Raw genomic sequence first — 20,402 nt, forward strand, 5'->3', positions numbered from 1 at the left:
TCCCCCCACTCAGAAGCACTCCCACTGCCCCGGACTGACAACCCAAGGCACGCCCCCCTCTGAGCCCCCATCCAATCCGATCAACCATAAACCGCAGTGGGCGGGGGGAACTGGAGCCATGTTGGCACACCTAGACCTCCGCGCAGATAACTAAAGATCACAAAAGCGGAAGAGCTTGTCACGTGGAGTAATAAAAGAGCAGCGATAGGTGGCGCCATGTTGGTACTCCCGGAAGTAGGCGAGCCAAGGATCTGGGGAGAGTAAAGATGGCGGATGAAGATGAAGATCAGACGGTGAGATGATAATATGGAATGTATGGATGGGACTCCGGCCAGGAATGGGTTGTTTTGCTGTGTGAGAGAGTCCCCCATCAATGTGGAGGTGACATGTGCTTTGTGTACCCAGAATAAAAGTCCAGACATGACACTCCTGTTTTGGGGTAACATACCCAGCTTTGTTCATCTCCCTTCCTGTAATCCCAGGGTGTCACAGCTCTCCCACCCCCCATCTCACTTCCTGTAATCACAGGGTGTCACAGCTCCGCCCCCATCTCACTTCCTGTAATCCCAGGGTGTCACAGCTCTCCCACCCCCCATCTCACTTCCTGTAATCCCAGGGTGTCACAGCTCTCCCACCCCCATCTCACTTTCTGTAATCCCAGGGTGTCACAGCTCCGCCCCCATCTCACTTCCTGTAATCCCAGGGTGTCACAGCTCTCCCACCCCCCATCTCACTTCCTGTAATCACAGGGTGTCACAGCTCCGCCCCCATCTCACTTCCTGTAATTCCAGGGTGTCACAGCTCTCCCCCATCTCACTTCTGTAATCACAGGGTGTCACAGCTCCGCTCCCATCTCACTTCCTGTAATCCCAGGGTGTCACAGCTCCGCTCCCATCTCACTTCCTGTAATCCCAGGGTGTCACAGCTCCGCTCCCATCTCACTTCCTGTAATCCCAGGGTGTCACAGCTCCGCCCCCATCTCACTTTCTGTAATCCCAGGGTGTCACAGCTCTCCCCCATCTCACTTCCTGTAAACCCAGGGTGTCACAGCTCTCCCACCCCCCATCTCACTTCCTGTAAACCCAGGGTGTCACAGCTCTCCCACCCCCCATCTCACTTCCTGTAAGCCCAGGGTGTCACAGCTCTCCCACCCCCCATCTCACTTCCTGTAAGCCCAGGGTGTCACAGTTCTCTCCCCCATCTCACTTCCTGTAATCCCAGGGTGTCACAGCTCCGCCCTCCATCTCACTTCCTGTAATCCCAGGGTGTCACAGCTCCGCCCCATCTCACTTCCTGTAATCCCAGGGTGTCACAGCTCCGCCCCCATCTCACTTCCTGTAATCCCAGGGTGTCACAGCTCCGCCCCATCTCACTTCCTGTAATCCCAGGGTGTCACAGCTCCGCCCCCATCTCACTTCCTGTAATCTCAGGGTGTCACAGCTCTGCCCCATCTCACTTCCTGTAATCCCAGGGTGTCACAGCTCCGCCCCCATCTCACTTCCTGTAATCTCAGGGTGTCACAGCTCCGCCCCCATCTCACTTCCTGTAATCTCAGGGTGTCACAGCTCCGCCCCCATCTCCCTTCCTGTAATCCCAGGGTGTCACAGCTCTCCTACCCCCTATCTCACTATCTGTAAACCCAGGGTGTCACAGCTCTGCCCCCATCTCACTTCCTGTAATCCCAGGGTGTCACAGCTCCGCTCCCATCTCACTTCCTGTAATCCCAGGGTGTAACAGCTCCGCTTCCATCTCACTTCCAGTAATCCCAGGGTGTCACAGCTCCGCTCCCATCTCACTTCCTGTAATCCCAGGGTGTCACAGCTCCGCTCCCATCTCACTTCCAGTAATCCCAGGGTGTCACAGCTCCGCCCCATCTCACTTCCTGTAATCCCAGGGTGTCACAGCTCCGCCCATCTCACTTCCTGTAATTCCAGGGTGTCACAGCTCCGCCCCATCTCACTTCCTGTAATTACAGGGTGTCACAGCTCCGCCCCATCTCACTTCCTGTAATTACAGGGTGTCACAGCTCCGCCCCATCTCACTTCCTGTAATCCCAGGGTGTTACAGCTCCGCCCCCATCTCACTTCCTGTAATCCCAGGGTGTCACAGCTCCGCCCCCATCTCACTTCCTGTAATCCCGGGGTGTCACAGCTCTGCCCCCATCTCACTTCCTGTAATCCCAGGGTGTCACAGCTCCGCTCCCGTCTCACTTCCTGTAATCCCAGGGTGTAACAGCTCCGCTTCCATCTCACTTCCAGTAATCCCAGGGTGTCACAGCTCCGCCCCATCTCACTTCCTGTAATTCCAGGGTGTCACAGCTCCGCCCATCTCACTTCCTGTAATTCCAGGGTGTCACAGCTCCGCCCCATCTCACTTCCTGTAATTACAGGGTGTCACAGCTCCGCCCCATCTCACTTCCTGTAGTCCCAGGGTGTCACAGCTCCGCCCCATCTCACTTCCTGTAATCCCAGGGTGTCACAGTTCCGCCCCCATCCCACTTCCTGTAAACCCAGGGTGTCACAGTTCCGCCCCCATCCCACTTCCTGTAAACCCAGGGTGTCACAGCTCCACCCCATCTCACTTCCTGTAATCCCAGGGTGTCACAGCTCCGCCCCATCTCACTTCCTGTAATCCCAGGGTGTCACAGCTCCGCCCCATCTCACTTCCTGTAATCCCAGGGTGTCACAGCTCCACCCCATCTCACTTACTGTAATCCCAGGGTGTCACAGCTCCGCCCCATCTCACTTCCTGTAATCCCAGGGTGTCACAGCTCCGCCCCATCTCACTTCCTGTAATCCCAGGGTGTCACAGCTCCGCCCCCATCTCACTTCCTGTAATCCCGGGGTGTCACAGCTCTGCCACCCATCTCACTTCCTGTAAGGTGTTTTCAAGCTGTAAAAAAAAAAAAAAACCAGGGCCAGCGCATTCTGGAGCAGCATTGTAAGGCTGTAAAAACGTCTGACGCGGCTAAACGCATGTTAACGCTGTATACAGCTTTAAGCATTTTTAAGCTGTAGCAGTTGGATTTGTGAGTGGAAAATAGAAGAGGGCAGAGAAAGGCGGCTAAACGCACATTAACGCCAATGCAAAACGCTTCTAAAAGCGCGTTTATAGCTGCTTTTTCCTGGCGTCAGAACTGGCTTCGCAGCTCGTTTCTTTCAAACCCCCCGTGTGCATGAGGCCTAAAAGGACAGTGTAAAAATAAAAAGTTAAATGTGCAGATTATCGGCACCTAATATCGGCTATCGGCCTAAATGGTGGCTGGAAAATCTGTATCGGCCCTGAACAAAACTATCTTGGTCGATCCCTAGTTTACATCTGCCAACGCCAAAAGTGACTTCATAACGTCACACCTGGCCTCCGAAGGTCATAGAGATGGGTGGGAACCATCTGGTCCCCGGTCAGCTCTATGGTAAATAGCTGCCGCCGGCCGGTTTATTCTTCGGCTCGCCAACTGCATGGGCTAGTCAGTAGAAGAACCAGAGGGTGGCTCGCCAATCACATGGGCGAGCCGGTAGAAGAACCGGAGGGCGGCTTGCCAATCACATGGGCGAGCTGGTAGAAGAACCGGAGGGTGGCTCGCCAAACGCATGGGCGAGCTGGTAGAAGAACTGGAGGGGGGCAGGAGGGCGGCTCGCCAATCGCATGGGCGAGCTGGTAGAAGAACCGGAGGGTGGCGGGAGGGCGGCTCTCCAATCGCATGGGCGAGCTGGTAGAAGAACTGGAGGGTGGCGGGAGGGCGGCTCGCCAATCGCATGGGCAAGCTGGTAGAAGAACCGGAGGGTGGCGGGAGGGCGGCTCGCCAATCACATGGGCGAGCCGGTTGAAGAACCGGAGGGTGGTGGGAGGGCGGCTCGCCAATCGCATGGGCGAGCTGGTAGAAGAACCGGAGGGCGGCTCTCCAATCGCATGGGCGAGCTGGTAAAAGAACTGGAGGGGGGCGGCTCACCAATCGCATGGGCGAGCTGATAGAAGAACCGGAGGGTCGCGGGGGGCGGCTCTCCAATCGCATGGGCGAGCTGGTAGAAGAACCGGAGGGTGGCTCTCCAATCACATGGGCGAGCTGGTAGAAGAACCGGAGGGTGGCGGGAGGGCGGCTTGCCAATCGCATGGGTGAGCTGGTAGAAGAACTGGAGGGGGGTGGGAGGGCAAAAAATCAAGCTGCTATGTGTGTTTTTACATTGAAGGGAGTCTCCAGCAGAAAAAAAGATATGTGAATGATGCCTGCAGGTCATTCAGATATCTTCACTCAAAGCCCAGGACGTCATACAGTATGAAAATGGTTAAGCTGAAGGTGTTGTGTTAGAAGGTCAGGGCTCACATACACTTTAATTATCCATCTGCTTTTCCAGTTTGAGGAGGAGAACGAGGAAACGGCAGGAGGAGCGGAAGGAGGACTCGGCAGGCGGAAGAGGCTCTTCTCTAAGGAGTGTAAGTTGGGACTTTGGGGGATAAGTAAAGGACTGATATAAAAAGCAGCGGTGTGTCTTCCCATATTACCCTTTGCTGACCACAATACAGAGATATACATTGCGGTTTGCAAGTGCTTTACCGGGGTTATGGCTGAAAATATCATCATAACCCCAGTACTTTTTTTTTTTTTTTTTTTTTTTCTTCAACCGGCGGTTGGCTTTCTTATGAAAGCGACCGAGTGTCTCATTCACCTCTGGATCTCTTTCAAGAACGTCCCCTCCCGCCACTCGCCAGTGTTTCTCAGGCTTACTATCCTCACCGGCGCACCCGAGAAACGATCCGACGGTGCAGCCGGCTGGTCATAAATACGGAAAGAGACCAGATCTCGGGGACCACAGAACCCCAAATCACCGGTGTCAGTGAGATCAGGGTCCTCAGGGAAGAATAGACCCCCAAATCATTGGTGTAGGTGAAGTTAGGGCTCCAGGGAAGAATAGACCCCCAAATCATTGGTGTCAGTGAGGTCAGGGCCTCAGGGGAGAATAGCCCCCTAAATCATTGGTGTAGGCGAGGTTAGGGCTCTAGGGGAGAATAGACCCCCAAATCATTGGGGTCGGTGAGGTCAGGGCCCCAGGGGAGAATAGACCCCCAAATCATTGGGGTCGGTGAGGTCAGGGCCCCAGGGGAGAATAGACCCCCAAATCATTGGTGTCAGTGAGGTCAGGGCCCCAGGGGAGAATAGACCCCCAAATCATTAGTGCCAGTGAGGTCAGGGCCCCAGTTTAGAATTGACCCTCAAATCATTGGTGTCGGTGAGGTCAGGGCCTCAGGGGAGAATAGCCCCCTAAATCATTGGTGTCGGTGAGGTTAGGGCTCTAGGGGAGAATAGACCCCCAAATCATTGGTGTCAGTGAGGTCAGGGCCTCAGGGGAGAATAGACCTCCAAATCATTGGTGTCGGTGAGGTCAGGGCCTCAGGGGAGAATAGCCCCCTAAAACATTGGTGTAGGCGAGGTTAGGGCTCTAGGGGAGAATAGACCCCCAAATCATTGGTGTAGGCGAGGTTATGGCTCTAGGGGAGAATAGACCCCCAAATCATTGGTGTAGGCGAGGTTAGGGCTCTAGGGGAGAATAGACCCCCAAATCATTGGTGTAGGCGAGGTTAGGGCTCTAGGGGAGAATAGACCCCCAAATCATTGGTGTAGGCGAGGTTAGGGCTCTAGGGGAGAATAGACCCCCAAATCATTGGTGTCGGTGAGGTCAGGGCCTCAGGGGAGAATAGACCCCCAAATCATTGGGGTCGGTGAGGTCAGGGCCCCAGGGGAGAATAGACCCCCAAATCATTGGTGTCAGTGAGGTCAGGGCCCCAGGGGAGAATAGACCCCCAAATCATTAGTGCCGGTGAGGTCAGGGCCCCAGTTTAGAATTGACCCTCAAATCATTGGTGTCGGTGAGGTCAGGGCCTCAGGGGGAGAATAGACCCCCAAATCATTGGTGTCAGTGGGATAGTGACCCCCAGGATCCAGATAAGATAGTGGCCCCCCAGGGGAGATAAGACTCTCAAATCCATTGTTGGTAGGGAAATTTTGGGCCCCCTGTTGATGAACACTGACAGTACTGGATACCACTCCCCAGTGTCTCCTCTAATGATCATCTCTCTGGTGCAGCAGTGCGGGAACTATCTCCGATGCGTCCGGTGCGGATCAATCTGCCCGTCGAGTCATTCTAGCCAGGATCCGTCCATTTAGGAAGGGGAATAGAAGTACGCTGACTTTCTCAGTGACACCGCAAGAGGGGACCTAGCAGAGGATCCTCCTAAGGGGTCAATCTGAGCCCGGTGTGACAGCAGAGGGCGGCTGCGGCCGGGTGATTGACAAGCACTGCTCTAGAGGATACAGACCAAGGGTGGGATTGTATGAAAACGCTTGTATATAGAGGGCAAAATAAGTGACTTTTTTTTTTTTTTTTAAATGGGGAGTAAAGTGCTGTAGCAACCAATACTAATGTCATTGATCATGTGCCTTACTTCTGTAAACTGAAATCTGATTGGTTGCTGTAGGTTAGTATCTTCAGCACTTTATAGTGAGCCCAGTGTGATCAATGTGGTGGTATTTACTGGGAGAGCCAATCACACGGTGTCACCCGTACTGACACTCTGCTCTCTCCTGCAGTGCGCTGTATGATGTATGGATTCGGAGACGATCAGAACCCGTATACAGAGTCTGTGGATATTCTGGAGGATCTGGTGATAGAATTCCTCACTGAAATGGTCGGTATAAATCATCTGTAATATTGCTTGTCAGTGTACACATCACAAATCTTTACATACAAAATATATAATGATAAAAAAGGTGTTGAAGAATATTCAAAACACTAAAATATATCTAAAACACTAGCAGCGCTAAAACAGAACACAAGTCCTTCAAAATCGTTTGTATATCTATAAGCAGTCCAGTCCATAAGCCTATGGGTCACATAGAGTTCATCAGAAAGGGTAAGGGAGTGAAGGATCCTGATTTTATCCACCAGACTTACACCACCATTCGGTGCTCCCCCCCCTATTCACAAAACTCACCAGAGCCAGGTGAAAAAAGATCCTTCAAAATATCTACCAATCAGCAGGTGTAGGACTCAAGACTGGAAATGCTTAGCTCATTCCTTCCAAATATTACTCCGTCCAGAACCACATGCAAATGAACAGAGTGGGAGTGACAATAGTGTAATTCCGCAAAACAATTTATTAATGGAAAACACAAAATGAGCCCCTCTCCCCTCCAGATGTCTACTTGCAGGAAGGACATAAGTGAAGGCATTGAGTCAAACCATATGCACGCTGGATGGCCACCAATTCCAATTCCTTAGGGTCAAGGGAACATGGATGATGTCCGGCGTGATGTAGATAAGATGGGCGACCGCGCACATCAGCTCTGACGAGTTTCATCTTGTTGACTTCTCCTGAGAGGCAATCATTTGCATGTGGTTCTGGACGGAGTAATATTTGGAAGGAATGCGCTAAGCATTTCCAGTCTTGAGTCCTACACCTGCTGATTGGTGGATATTTTGAAGGATCTTTTTTCACCTGGCTCTGGTGAGTTTTGTGAATAGGGGGGGGAGCACCGAACGGTGGTGGAAGTCTGGTGGATAAAATCAGGATCCTTCACTCCCTTACTCTTTCTGATGAACTCTATGTGACCCATAGGCTTATGGACTGGACTGCTTATATATATATATATATATATATATATATATATATATATATATATATATATATATATATATATATATATATAATATATATATAAACGATTTTGAAGGACTTGTGTTGAAGCACTCGAGTTCTGTTTTAGCGCTGCTAGTGTTTTAGATATATTTTAGTGTTTTGAATATTCTTCAACACCTTTTTTATCATTCTTGGTTGTATAGCAGCTGCTCAGACTGTGTCAAAGGTTTTCACTACAGTTGCCATCTTATTATGTTTTGAGCGCAGGGTGAGTGGATATATGAGATTGGTCCTCCGTGTCAAACATACTTTTCACTCCTTTTGTTTATATACAAAATATATAGTTTGGGGTTTGGATATCTTCTACCCCCTTCCTGCCCGGCCTATTGTAATATGATAGCGGGAGCCCTATTATCCTGGGAGGACATCATATCACATCCTCCCAGGATTGCGCCCCATGAACCACACTCTGGCTCAATATGTCACCCCATGGCACACTTCAGGTACCATGTGAGCACTGTGGCCAATCACAGCAGATCACATGACAGTTGTACGTAATGAAAGGCTTTGTTTCATGTCATACTACTGTGATAAGCTCTGTGATTGGTCACAGTGATCACATGGTACAGACAGACCATCTGTACCATGTGATTAGCTGTGGCCAATCATAGCTAATCACAATAGTAAACACTGAATGAATAGTTTTTAATCTAAAAAAAAATATATATATATATTCGTGTGTGTGTGTGTGTGTGTGTGTACAGTATCTCACAAAAGTGAGTTCATCCTTCGCATTTTTGTAAATATTTTATTTATTAAGAAATGACACTTTGCTACAATGTAAAGTAGTGAGTGTACAGCTTGTATAACAGTGTAAATTTGCTGTCCCCTCAAAATAACTCAACACACAGCCATTAATGTCTAAACCGCTGGCAACAAAAGTGAGTACACCCCTAAGTGAAAATGTCCAAATTGCCCCCAAAGTGTCCATATTTTGCATGGCCACCATTATTTTCCAGCACCGCCTTCACCCTCTTGGGCATGGAGTTCACCAGAGCTTCACAATCAAAATGGACAGATCCTGCACATGCTGATATACAACAAGTACAAAGAGGAGTACTTCACCAGCCCATGGCGCTGTCCATGTGTTCACCTCCTTTGTTTGTATGTTTTTTAGCTGAAATGTCCTGGTTGCTGCTGCTCCTCTCTCACTCCACTGGGGGGGGTGGATCAAAACAATTCAAATCTGTAAAGAAAAGCGCACGCAACCTCGGGCAATAACGCTTTAATAAAGGACAATAAAACAGTACATTGGAATTGCACTCACACTTTTTCCTTTAAGACAATCGCTTTACAGCATTCCAACAGGAGCTACTCACTCCTCCCGTCCCTCCAGATGGTGACTCTGTGGTCTATGGTTTGAGGTGCCCATGTGGCTTAATTTATGTTGGCAGGACAGTTAGAGCAATGCGCACCAGGTTTGGCGAACATCGCCGGTTTATTGAGCAGAAAAAAGACAAGCACAGCGTGCCAAGACACTTCTGTAAAGCGCATGGTGGGGATACTGCAGGCCTGGAACTATTTGGGATTGAAGCCATATCTATGACTCTCCCAGAAGGTGAAAGGTTTTCGATCCTGTGCAAGCAAGAAACATTCTGGATCTTTACGCTTGGGTCCATGTCGCCGGGTGGGCTCAATGAGGAGCTGGAAGTCAACACGATCATTTGACATATCAGCACGGGGGTGTGGGCATGGTAGAGTGGGTTCTAGCACATGCACATACACATGGTTACTAAGGGTAGGGAACATAGTCCCTGCCCGGCCATGTGTCTGTGAAGTGTGCACAGAGGCATACGCACATTCGTGTCCACACAACAATATCTGAGCAGCTGGGTATGAGAGTAGGTGTATATGTACAGATATATATTTGGGGATACTCAGGGTGTCACCACCGATGGGTATGTGTAGGTATATGTATTTCTCATGTGTGTGTGTGTGTGTATATGTATATGTATATATATATATATATATATATATATATATATATATATATATATATATATATATATATATATATATATATATATATATATATATATATATATATATATATATATATGAGAAATATAAACAACTGCCATGTAGTATATTTGGTTAGCCTATATGGAGTAGTATCCTATCCTCATATACTAATTGATATTTGCATATGTGCCATATGGAATTGAATCTTATCATATTGAATTTTAATGAGACTAGTATTTTTATTTATTTATTATGTGTATTATCCTGACTTATGAAATTATTTTGGTAGATGGATGAGAGATAATGTGGAATTAATATGATCTGTCAACTATTGGTATTAGGAAATGCTGATGTAGCTTAGAGTCTTGTATACATATATACTTTTAGGATACGTTTATGTATTTTTAGCAGGAGACAACCATTGCTATGTAGGGAATGTGATATCCACACATGTATCTATAATAGCTCTGGTTAATATCCGCGCTGGTATTGTACTGTTTTAAATTGTATTTTAAATTGTATCTTAATCTGTATTTTTAATATATGTTTTTTAATATATGTTTTTTAAAAGTGGATAGCCCCTTGCTTCTCCCGTCCCAGCCAAGGTGGATAAGGATTATCGGTTACTGGCCCCTTTAAGAATACACAACTAAAAAATTAGGGCCGATGGTATCCCGGGTATATAGGGAGGGGCGTTAGCAGGAAGCAAGGTGGGACCTGAGGAAGGAGGCTCAGCCTCCGAAACGCGTTGTCCGTAGTAACAGCAGAGGCAGTGCACCCGTGTCTTGAATCCCCCACCTCGCAGCTCCGTACAACTTGTGGCTCCGGCTTTGGCTGAGGCTCTCCTGAGGCGCCGTAGATCACGTCGGTATAGTGTGCAGGCGCACTAGAACCGGCATCCGGTGACCAGGCAACACAGGAAGTGAAGGAGAGCGGGGATACAGCGGTGGCAGCCGCGGATGAGGAGACCGCAGAGTCACCATCTGGAGGGACGGGAGGAGTGAGTAGCTCCTGTTGGAATGCTGTAAAGCGATTGTCTTAAAGGAAAAAGTGTGAGTGCAATTCCAATGTACTGTTTTATTGTCCTTTATTAAAGCGTTATTGCCCGAGGTTGCGTGCGCTTTTCTTTACAGATTTGAATTGTTTTGACCAGAGCTTCACAGGTTGCCACTGGAGTCCTCTTTCACTCCTCCATGATGACATCACAGAGCTGGTGGATGTTGGAGACCTTGTACTCCTCCAACTTCTGTTTGAGGATGCCCCACAGATGCTCAATAGGGTTTAGGTCTGGAGACATGCTTGGCCAGTCCATCACCTTTACCCTCAGCTTCTTTAGCAAAGTCGTCTTGGAGGTGTGTTTGGGGTCATTATCATGTTGGAATACTGCCCTGCGGCCCAGTCTCCGAAGGGAGGGGATCATGCTCTGCTTCAGTATGTCACAGTACATGTTGGCATTCATGGGTCCCTCAATGAACTGTAGCTCCCCAGTGCTGGCAGCACTCATGCAGCCCCGGACCATGACACTCCCACCCCCATGCTTGACTGTAGGCAAGAAACACTTGTCTTTGTACTCCTCACCTGGTTGCCCCCACACACGCTTGACACCATCTGAACCAAATAAGTTTATCTTGGTCTCATCAGACCACAGGACATGATTCCAGTAATCCATGTCCTTAGTCTACTTGTCTTTAGCAATCTGTTTGTGGATTTTCTTGTGCATCATCTTTAGAAGAGGCTTCCTTCTGCGACGCCATGCAGACCAATTTGATGCAGTGTGCAGCGTATGGTCTGAGCACTGACAGGCTGACCCCCCCACCCCTTCAGCCTCTGCAGCAATGCTGGCAGCACTCGCACTTCTAGTTCCTAAAAACAACCTCTGGATATGACGCTCACCACGTGCACGCAACTTCTTTGGTTGACCATAGTGAGGTCAGTTCTGAGTGGAACCTGTCCTGTTAAACCGCTGTATGGTCTTAGCCACCATGCTGCAGCTCAGTTTCAGGGTCTTGGCAATCTTCTTATAGCCTAGGCCATCTTTATGTAGAGCAACAATTCTTTTTTCAGATCCTCCGAGAGTTCTTTGCCATGAGGTGCCATGTTGAACTTCCAGTGTTCAGTATGAGAGAGTGAGAGCGATAACACCCAATTTAACACATCTGCTCCCCATTCACACCTGAGACCTTGTAACACTAACGAGTCACATGACACCGGGGAGGGAAAATGGCTAATTGGACCCAATTTGGACATTATCACTTAGGGGTGTACTCACTTTTGTTGCCAGTGGTTTAGACATTAATGGCTGTGTGTTGAGTTATTTTGAGGGGACAGCAAATTTACACTGTTATACAAGCTGTACACTCACTACTTTACATTGTAGCAAAGTGTCATTTCTTCAGTGTTGTCACATGAAAAGATAGAATAAAATAGAGTATATAAACACAAAAATTGATCATTGCACAAGCATTGCTGAAACTGATTTATTAAGTATAAAAGCAAGCTAAGCACAAAGTACTCACAATCGGATCAAATATTGAGAGCAGGGTTGAAAAGATGAAAAGTTTCAAACCAAGAAGATGGCCGACCTCAAGCTGTACGTCTGCGTCGCGTGACTAGGCTCCTCCGGACGCGTTTTGTCATAACTGACCCCATCAGGGGTGTGGCCACGTAACGTAACTCCATCCAATTTATAGGGACATCAGCCGGAAATGTAAAAACATCAAAAACTGATGAAAAATACACCCAAACGACTATAGGGTGTGAGAACATCTAAATCCAACGAATGATCTAATCAAATATCATATAAACTATCAGTAAAACCTCAAAATGCGAAGAGAGAATTGAGTTGAATAGGGAGCTGGGATCGGAAGTGACGTACGTCCCACAAACCGGAAGTAGTCACTCAGCATTCCGGAAACCGGAAGTGGATATGACGTTCATGCGTTTCACTGCCAATCCGGAAGTCATACCATGAAGTCTGCCACTTCCGGATTGGCAGTGAAACGCATGATATGATATTTGATTAGATCATTCATTGGATTTAGATGTTCTCACACCCTATAGTCGTTTGGGTGTGGGTGTATTTTTCAAATGCCATCAATTTTTGATGTTTTTACATTTCCGGCTGATGTCCCTATAAATTGGATGGAGTTACATTATGTGGCCATGCCCCTGATGTCAGTTATGACGAAACGCGTCGGAAGGAGACTAGTCATGGGACGCAGACGTACAGATTAAGGTCAGCCATCTTTTTGGTTTGAAACTTAGGGGCAGAGGAGGGATTTGGGGTCTTATAGACCCCGGATCCCACTATAAAGAGTACCTGTCACTGCCTATTACTGTCACAAAGGATGTTTACATTTGTGACAGAAATAAAAGTGATAAAAAAAAATGAAAGCAACAGTATAGTATTAAAAAAAAAAAAAAATACATTAATAATTTAAAAAATAAATTAAAGTGCCCTCGTCCCTCTATGTGTGCGCAAAAGTGAACGTCGGTCGCGCACACACGCAATCGGCGATCTTCCCACACATGTTAGAGTATCGCCGTGAACGTCTGATCATGGGCAGTAATTTTAGCACTCTGTCAATCTAAAGTGGTAACCTGTAAAGGCTTTTAAAGCGTCGCCTTTGGATAGTAAAATGTACGTTGATTGTCGCTGCTGCACAGGCGTGCGCAATTTTAAAGCGTGACATGTTTGATATATCCGTTTACTCTGCATAACATCATATTACAAAGAAAATGGGTTATGTATTGTGTTTGTGTGCATTTAAATTTTAAAAGTGTATTTCGCTCCAGAAAAATTGCGTTTGAAAAAATGACTGCGCAAATACTGTGTGACATAAAAAAAAATTGCACATCAACTTATTCTCTAGGATCTCTGCTTTTAAAAAAAAATATCTAAAATGTGGGGGTTCTTCGAAATTTTCTTAGAAAAAAAAAAAAATTCTTTCTGGTAAACAAAAAGTGCCAAAAAGACCTGGTTCCTAAGTGGTTAATTGAACTAGCTGAAGTTAGATGCTGATTGGTTACCATGCAGAACTGCACCAGATTTTGCACTCCTCCAGGTTTGGTAAATTAACTCCTATGACACAATACTGAGCATCCTGCACTGCACATAAAAAATATATCTGATGACCGGTCCACTTTAAGGCCATTTATTACATTTTATGAATGTTTTCTTGTGTCTTCAGCGGTCCTATAATAATGATTATTCTGCACTTCTTTCCCTAGGTACACAAAGCCATGTCCATCGGGCGCCAGGGGCGGGTCCAGGTGGAGGATATTGTGTTTCTGATCCGGAAGGACCCACGGAAGTTTGCCAGAGTGAAGGATCTGCTCACCATGAATGAGGAACTGAAACGCGCCAGAAAAGCATTCGATGAGGCCAACTACGGTTCCTGAGCAACCCTCATGCTGCTTTCACTCTGCATTCGATGCATCACGTTTGAACAGTGTTTCCCCAGTGTGGGGAATGGGTGGGATTTTTTTTTATGTAAATATTGTTTCAAAGAAAACCAATAAACTTTTTTTTTTTTTTTTAAGTATTTTGTCTTTTCCAGAAATTCTGATTTAATTTCATTAAAGCCGAAGTGTGCTTCTATTTGACCTTCTTTGGTTCCTCTCCATCATCATGCTAATGAAATTTTTAACCACTTTACCACCAGAGGATTTTCCTGCCTAACGTCCAGGCCACTTTTTGCAACTTAGCACTGCGTGACTTTAACTGACAATTGCGCGGTCATGCAGCGCCGTACCCAAACGAAATTTACGTCCTTTTTTTCCCACAAACAGAGCTTTCTTTTGGTGGTATTTGATCACCTCTGCGCTTTTAATTTTTTGCGATTATTAATAAAAAAATTGACATTTTCTACTTTGACAGTTAAAAAATATCCAATATATTCAATTTTTGTCATATATTTAGGCCAACATGTATTTAGCTACATGTCTTTGACAAAAAAAATTCTCAATGAGCGTATTTTTAACCATTTTAAGACCGGAAGATTTTACCCCCTTCCTGACCAGGGCCTATTTTGCGATTTGGCACTGTTACTTTAACGGACAATTGCGCGGTCGTGCGACGCTGTACCCAAATTAAATTTGTCCTTTTTTTCCCCACAAATAGAGCTTTCTTTTGGTGGTATTTGATCACCTGTGCGTTTTTTTTTAATTTTTGAAAAAAAGAGCGACAATTTTGAAAAAAAAAAAAAATATTTTTTACATTCTGATATATAACATTCCCAAAAAAAATTTTAAAATCAAAATTTTTAACATTTTAGGCCAATTTGTTTTCTGCTACATATTTTTGGTAAAAAAAAAAAATCACAATGAGTATTTTGATTGGTTTGCGCAAAAGTTATCGCGTCTACTAACTACGGGAAAGATTTCTCATTTTCATTGTTTGTTTTTTTTTTTTTTTTTTACTAGTAATGGCGGAGATCTGCAATTTTTTTTTTTTTTTTTTTTTTTTTTTGAGGGACTGCGATCGGACCCCCTAACTGACATTTTTGACACTTTTGGGGGGATCAGTGACATTACTACAGTAATCAGTGCTAAAAATGTGCACTGTTACTGTAATAATGACACTGGCAGGGAAGGGGTTAAATGTATGCCTCATGCTTACTGACATGTGTGGGGGGAGGGGATTGTGTGACAGACACAGATCGCAGGTTCAGCTATGCTGAATCCTGTAATCTGTGACTGTCTGTCACAGAGGAGATCCGCCCGCTTTGTTTACACAAGTGGGCGGATTTACTCACTCGATCCCCGACGATCGGGGAAAAGAGGCAATCACCGCCTCTCCTCCCCTGGCCCGACTCCCGCTGTGCCTGAATACACAGCAAGCCTCCAGTGGCGCGCGTGCGCCGCCGAGGGGGGGGTGGGATCCAGCGACGTAGGTCTACGTCGCTGGACAGTATCGAGCCACTTTGCCGCAGTACCAGCTTAGTGAGCGGTTGGCAAGTGGTTAAAATAAAACCCTTCAGTTTTCAGCCCTTATTACTGACCCAGTGACCTCATTACTGGTCCTTTTATACTTCTCTATGCATTGCAAGTAGATTATAGCTGGTAGGAGGGGTCGGCAGGGTGCTCCCCCGCCCACTCCTTAGTAACCAGCTATATACAGTGTTTTTTAAAGGGAAAAAAAATAATACGCAAAATGCATCAAACATCGCATCACAAACACAACACTTGCGTTTCTGGTGTGATTCCATTGAAGTCTGTTACAAGCATAAACGCGGGGAAAAAAGGTCCCCAACCCTTTCCTAAAACGCACCGGCTGCAAAACGCATGGATGTGAATGTGTACTTTAGGAAACCATGTTAAATGGACTGTAATGTGTTTCTCCAAAACTGCAAACGCACAAAAAAATGCATAGGTGTGAACGCAGGGTAAAAACAGACGGATGGGGATAAGTTCGCCATTTGTCCCATGGATGACTGCCCCATAGAGGAGAGCGGGCTGTGTCCGTGTCTGCTCTGCATAGCGGAGTGGACACAGACTTGTCTTCCACCTGCTCAGCGGAGAGATGCAGGTCTGCTCCTTCTGGAAGGGGCCTTAGTGACCAGTGGCAGTTATTTAACCCCTTTGTGCTGCATTAGTGGCACCAGTGTCAGTTTTAAATAATTAACCCATTTATGCTGCATGAAGGGGTTATCAAACACTGCCACTGGCCACTAAGAATAAACACTGCCCCCGGCCATTATGATTAAACACTGCCACTGGCCACCAAGAATAAACACTTCCACTGGCCACTAAGAATAAATACTGCCACTGGCCACTAGGTTTAAACACTGCCACTGGCCACCAAGATTGAACACTGCCACTGGCCACCAAGATTGAACACTGCCACTGGCCACTAAGATTGAACACTGCCACTGGCCACCAAGATTAAACACTGCCACTGGACACTAAATATAAACACTGCCCTTGGCCACCAAGATTAAACACTGCCGCTGCCCACCAAGTATAAACACTGCCATTGGCCACTAAGAATAAACACTGCCCACTAAGAATAAATACTGCCACTGGCCACCAAGATTAACCACTGTCACTGGCCACCAAGATTAAACACTGTCACTGGCCACCAAGAATAAACACTGCCACTGACCACTAAGAATAAACACTGCCACTGACCACTAAGAATAAACACTGCCACTGACCACTAAGAATAAACACTGCCACTGGCCACTAAGATTAAACACTGCCACTGGCCAACAAGAATAAACACTGCCACTGGCCACCAAGATGAAACACTTTTACTGGTCACTAAGAACAGACACTGCCACTGGCCACTAAGATTAAAGACTGCCACTGGCCACCAAAAATAAAAACTGCCACTGGCCACCAAGATTAAACACTGCCACTGGCCACCAAAAATAAAAACTGCCACTGGCCACCAAGATTAAACACTGCCACTGGCCACCAAGATTAAACACTGCCACTGGCCACTAAAAATAAACACTGCCACCGGCCACTAAAAATAAACACTGCCGCTGGCCACCAAGAATAAACACTGCCCGCTGGCCACTAATTCACACTTGAGCGTAGCGTTTTTTACAGCGATTTTACCGCGATTTTTTTCAGGCGTTTTTCATTGACATCTATCAAAAACGCTGGTAATCAGCCCAAAAAGAAGCTCATGTACTTTTTTCAGCTACAGGCGTTTTGCAAAACGCTCAGATGTGAACGGGGGCCATTTAAATGAATGGGGTTTTACTTGTTGGGCGTTTTGGAAGCGTTTCTTTTGAGCGTTTTTGGAGCTGAAAACGCCCAGGTGTGAATGGAGCCTGAGAATAAATACTGCCCGCTGGCCACCAAGAATAAACACTGCCCGCTGGCCACTAAGATTAAACACTGCCACTGGCCACTAAGGCTTGGTCCACATCTATGCGCCCTTCACAGGCATGGCAGTCTATTCATTTGAAAGGGTTACCGTGCCTGCTTTTCTCACAGAAAAAAGGTGTGTGCTTCTTTTTAAAAACAAGGCTACAGGAAAACCGCATGGTGCTTTTGCATCATGCGATTTGCCTGCGTTTCCCGCACCCGCAAATGCGCTGAGTTTTTAGATGCATTGGGGTGCCATTCAGAATGAATGGCAGCTCAGCGCATTTGTACTGCAGGTGGTTACGGGGATCGCTGCGATTCCAGCACCTGCAACCACCCACACAGCTGTGAACCGAACCTCATGCAGTGTAACTAAAGTGATTGTAAACTATCAGCTTGTAAAACATCCTATTATATTCTATTCTATATAAAAATACTTTTTTTCCCTTTTTTATAAGTGATCACATTCCCTCTGTTCTCTACTGCATAAGAGCTGGGGGGAGGAGAAACAGCAGCATTCTCCACTTCCCAGTAAATGGCTGTGCAGCGGGGGGCCTGTAAAAACAAGTCTGATCATTAGAGGAGAACACACTGAGTTCCCAGTACAGCTCAAGAACTAATTACGATGTGCTCTCCTGCTTAGTGTGGTCAGTTTTTATTAGAAAAGCAGAGGGACTGGTGGGAGCACCTGGGATTTCACACAAATTAAGTTTTCTTCTTGTCAACCTTTTTTTGGGGCCTTGCTAGTTAAGTTCTTTAACAAAAAAAAAAAAGGTGATGCACCCTGGGTATTTTTGATCTCTTCCATGTTGCTCAGGTAGATCTCCGCCTCTCAAAGGTTGCCTACCTCTGTGTTAATGCATGTCCATAGCTCCAGACTATTGTTTAGATGGATTGGCACGATTTTGGAACCCAATCCCCCTGACCCTCTTCCAACCTCAGCTATACCTCTTTTTCGGCCAGATATCTAGACCAGCCTTTCTCAAACGGGGTGCCGCAGGATCCTGGGGTTTCATCTGAGGTCCTGAGGGGTGCCGCGGCATCGTGGTTGGGAAATGCTTTTAGATCTGAGATCCAGCTCCGCCAAATGTACATCAGCACAGCAGGACCTCGGTTGGAACAGTGCAGTGAAGGGCTGTTGAAGGGGGAGGCAGCGTCCTGAGCTCTCAGCCTCCCCTTACAGGGCAATACCAGGTAGGTGTGCAAGGCTGCATGTAGGGCTGGTACAGGGAGTGCCCTGGGTTCTGACACTGCAAGCGGCCAGCGATCCTAAGCTACACCCTGCAGCCAACTTTATGTCACTTGTAATCAGTGTGACTACACTTGCCCAGCACCTCTCACATCCTTGTGGACTATAAATAAGAACAGTCCTGCCCTGTAGCTGTGGTGATAGGAAAGCAGGGCACAGAGGGGAGAGTGGGGATTGGCTTTAGCAGAGAGTGGTGTACAAAGATGTTGCAACAGGGGGGATTGAGGTGTGGAGGTCAGCAGAGAGGAAGGTTTGGGGGTACAGAGGTGAGCAGAAAGAGGGGTTTGGGGTACAGAGGTAAGGAGGTGAGTGGGGGAACAGAGGTGAGTAGAGTAGCTTTGTGCTACAGAGGTGAACAGGGAGGGGGGTTTTGAAGTACAGAGGTGAGCTGACAGGAGGTTGGGGTACAGAGGTGAGCAGATTGGGGGGGGGGGGTTGAGGTACAGAGGTGAGCAGATGGGGATGGGGTACAGAGCTGAGCAAAAGGGGTGGGTTGGGGGTACAGAGGTAAGCAGATGGGGGGGGTTGAGGTACAGAGGTAAGCAGATGGGGATGGGGTACAGAGCTGAGCAAAAGGGGGGGTTGGGGGTACAGAGGTGAGCAGACTGGAGATTTGGGGTGTGGAGCTGAGCATCCCGAATCTGAGATTTACATCTGTGCTGCTATGTGTAAGGCACCCCATTCATTTCAATAAAGTCCCTACCTGCAGAAAAACAGGGAAAGAAGTCCCCAACCCCTTTTTTTTTTTTTTTAAAGCCCTGCATTTTTCAATGTGTGGGGGTAGCATTAGGAATTTATGACACCCCTTTGCTTCAGCTAAAGAGCAGCGCATTTGTCTTCATGTCGGCACCCAATTTTGTGTTCCCCGACACGCAGTAATGTGAACCAAGCCTTAAGGCTACGTTCACATGTCAGCGTAGCGATCGCGGGCAGATTTACCGCGATTTTGCCCCGCGATCCAGAAATCATTGCAAATTGCGGGACGCCTGTGCGTTGCCCGTGATTTGCAATAGCACCCCAAACGCTGTGCGATGTTGCCGTGATTTCCCCCTGCCGAATCGCGGTAACATCGCGCAAAAAAAAGTCGCGGGACGCACGACGCCCCAAAGAAACTCTTGTACCTTTTTTGGGCGTCATGCGTCCCGCAAATATTTTTTGCGCGATATTACCGCGATTCGGCAGACGGAAATCGCGGAAACATCGCACAGCGTTTGGGGTGCTATTGCAAATCACGGGCAACGCACATGCGCCCCGCAATTTGCAATGATTTCCGGATCGCGGGCAAAATCGCAGTGATTCTGCCCGCGATCGCTACGCCGACATGTGAACGTAGCCTAAAGTGGGGTGCCTCGAGACTGAAAATACTTCTCAACAGGAAAAAGGTTGAGAAACACTTATCTACACCACTATAAAAATGCACTTTTAAAGACACTTTTTTTCACTAACTTAAAAAAATGCAGATGAAAATACATACATAGTTACATAGTTACATAGTAGGTGAGGTTGAATAAAGACAATAGTCCATCCAGTTCAACCTGTGTAGGTGTGTGTGGCCGTAATCATCCCTCATACCCCTGAATGTTCTGATCCTTGAGATGTACGTCTAAGAGTCTTTTGAAAGCCACCATACTTCCCGGAGAAACCACCTCTTGTGGTAGAGAATTCTACAATCTTGTAG

General features: G+C 47.1%; 1 protein-coding gene across 1 annotated transcript; it reads left to right on the forward strand.

The window, feature by feature from the left end:
• Nucleotides 1-206: 206 nt before the first annotated feature.
• Nucleotides 207-14,120, forward strand: LOC309545182 (transcription initiation factor TFIID subunit 13). The gene is made up of 4 exons (XM_082244320.1): nt 207-293; nt 4,353-4,431; nt 6,584-6,681; nt 13,885-14,120. The coding sequence occupies exons 1-4, from the start codon at nt 267-269 to the stop codon at nt 14,053-14,055; spliced, it is 375 nt and encodes a 124-aa protein (XP_082100446.1). The 5' UTR covers nt 207-266; the 3' UTR covers nt 14,056-14,120.
• Nucleotides 14,121-20,402: the final 6,282 nt, after the last annotated feature.

The sequence above is a fragment of the Pelophylax lessonae genome (assembly GCF_965119305.1).
Source record: "Pelophylax lessonae genome assembly, chromosome: 2".
Classification (NCBI taxonomy): domain Eukaryota; kingdom Metazoa; phylum Chordata; class Amphibia; order Anura; family Ranidae; genus Pelophylax; species Pelophylax lessonae.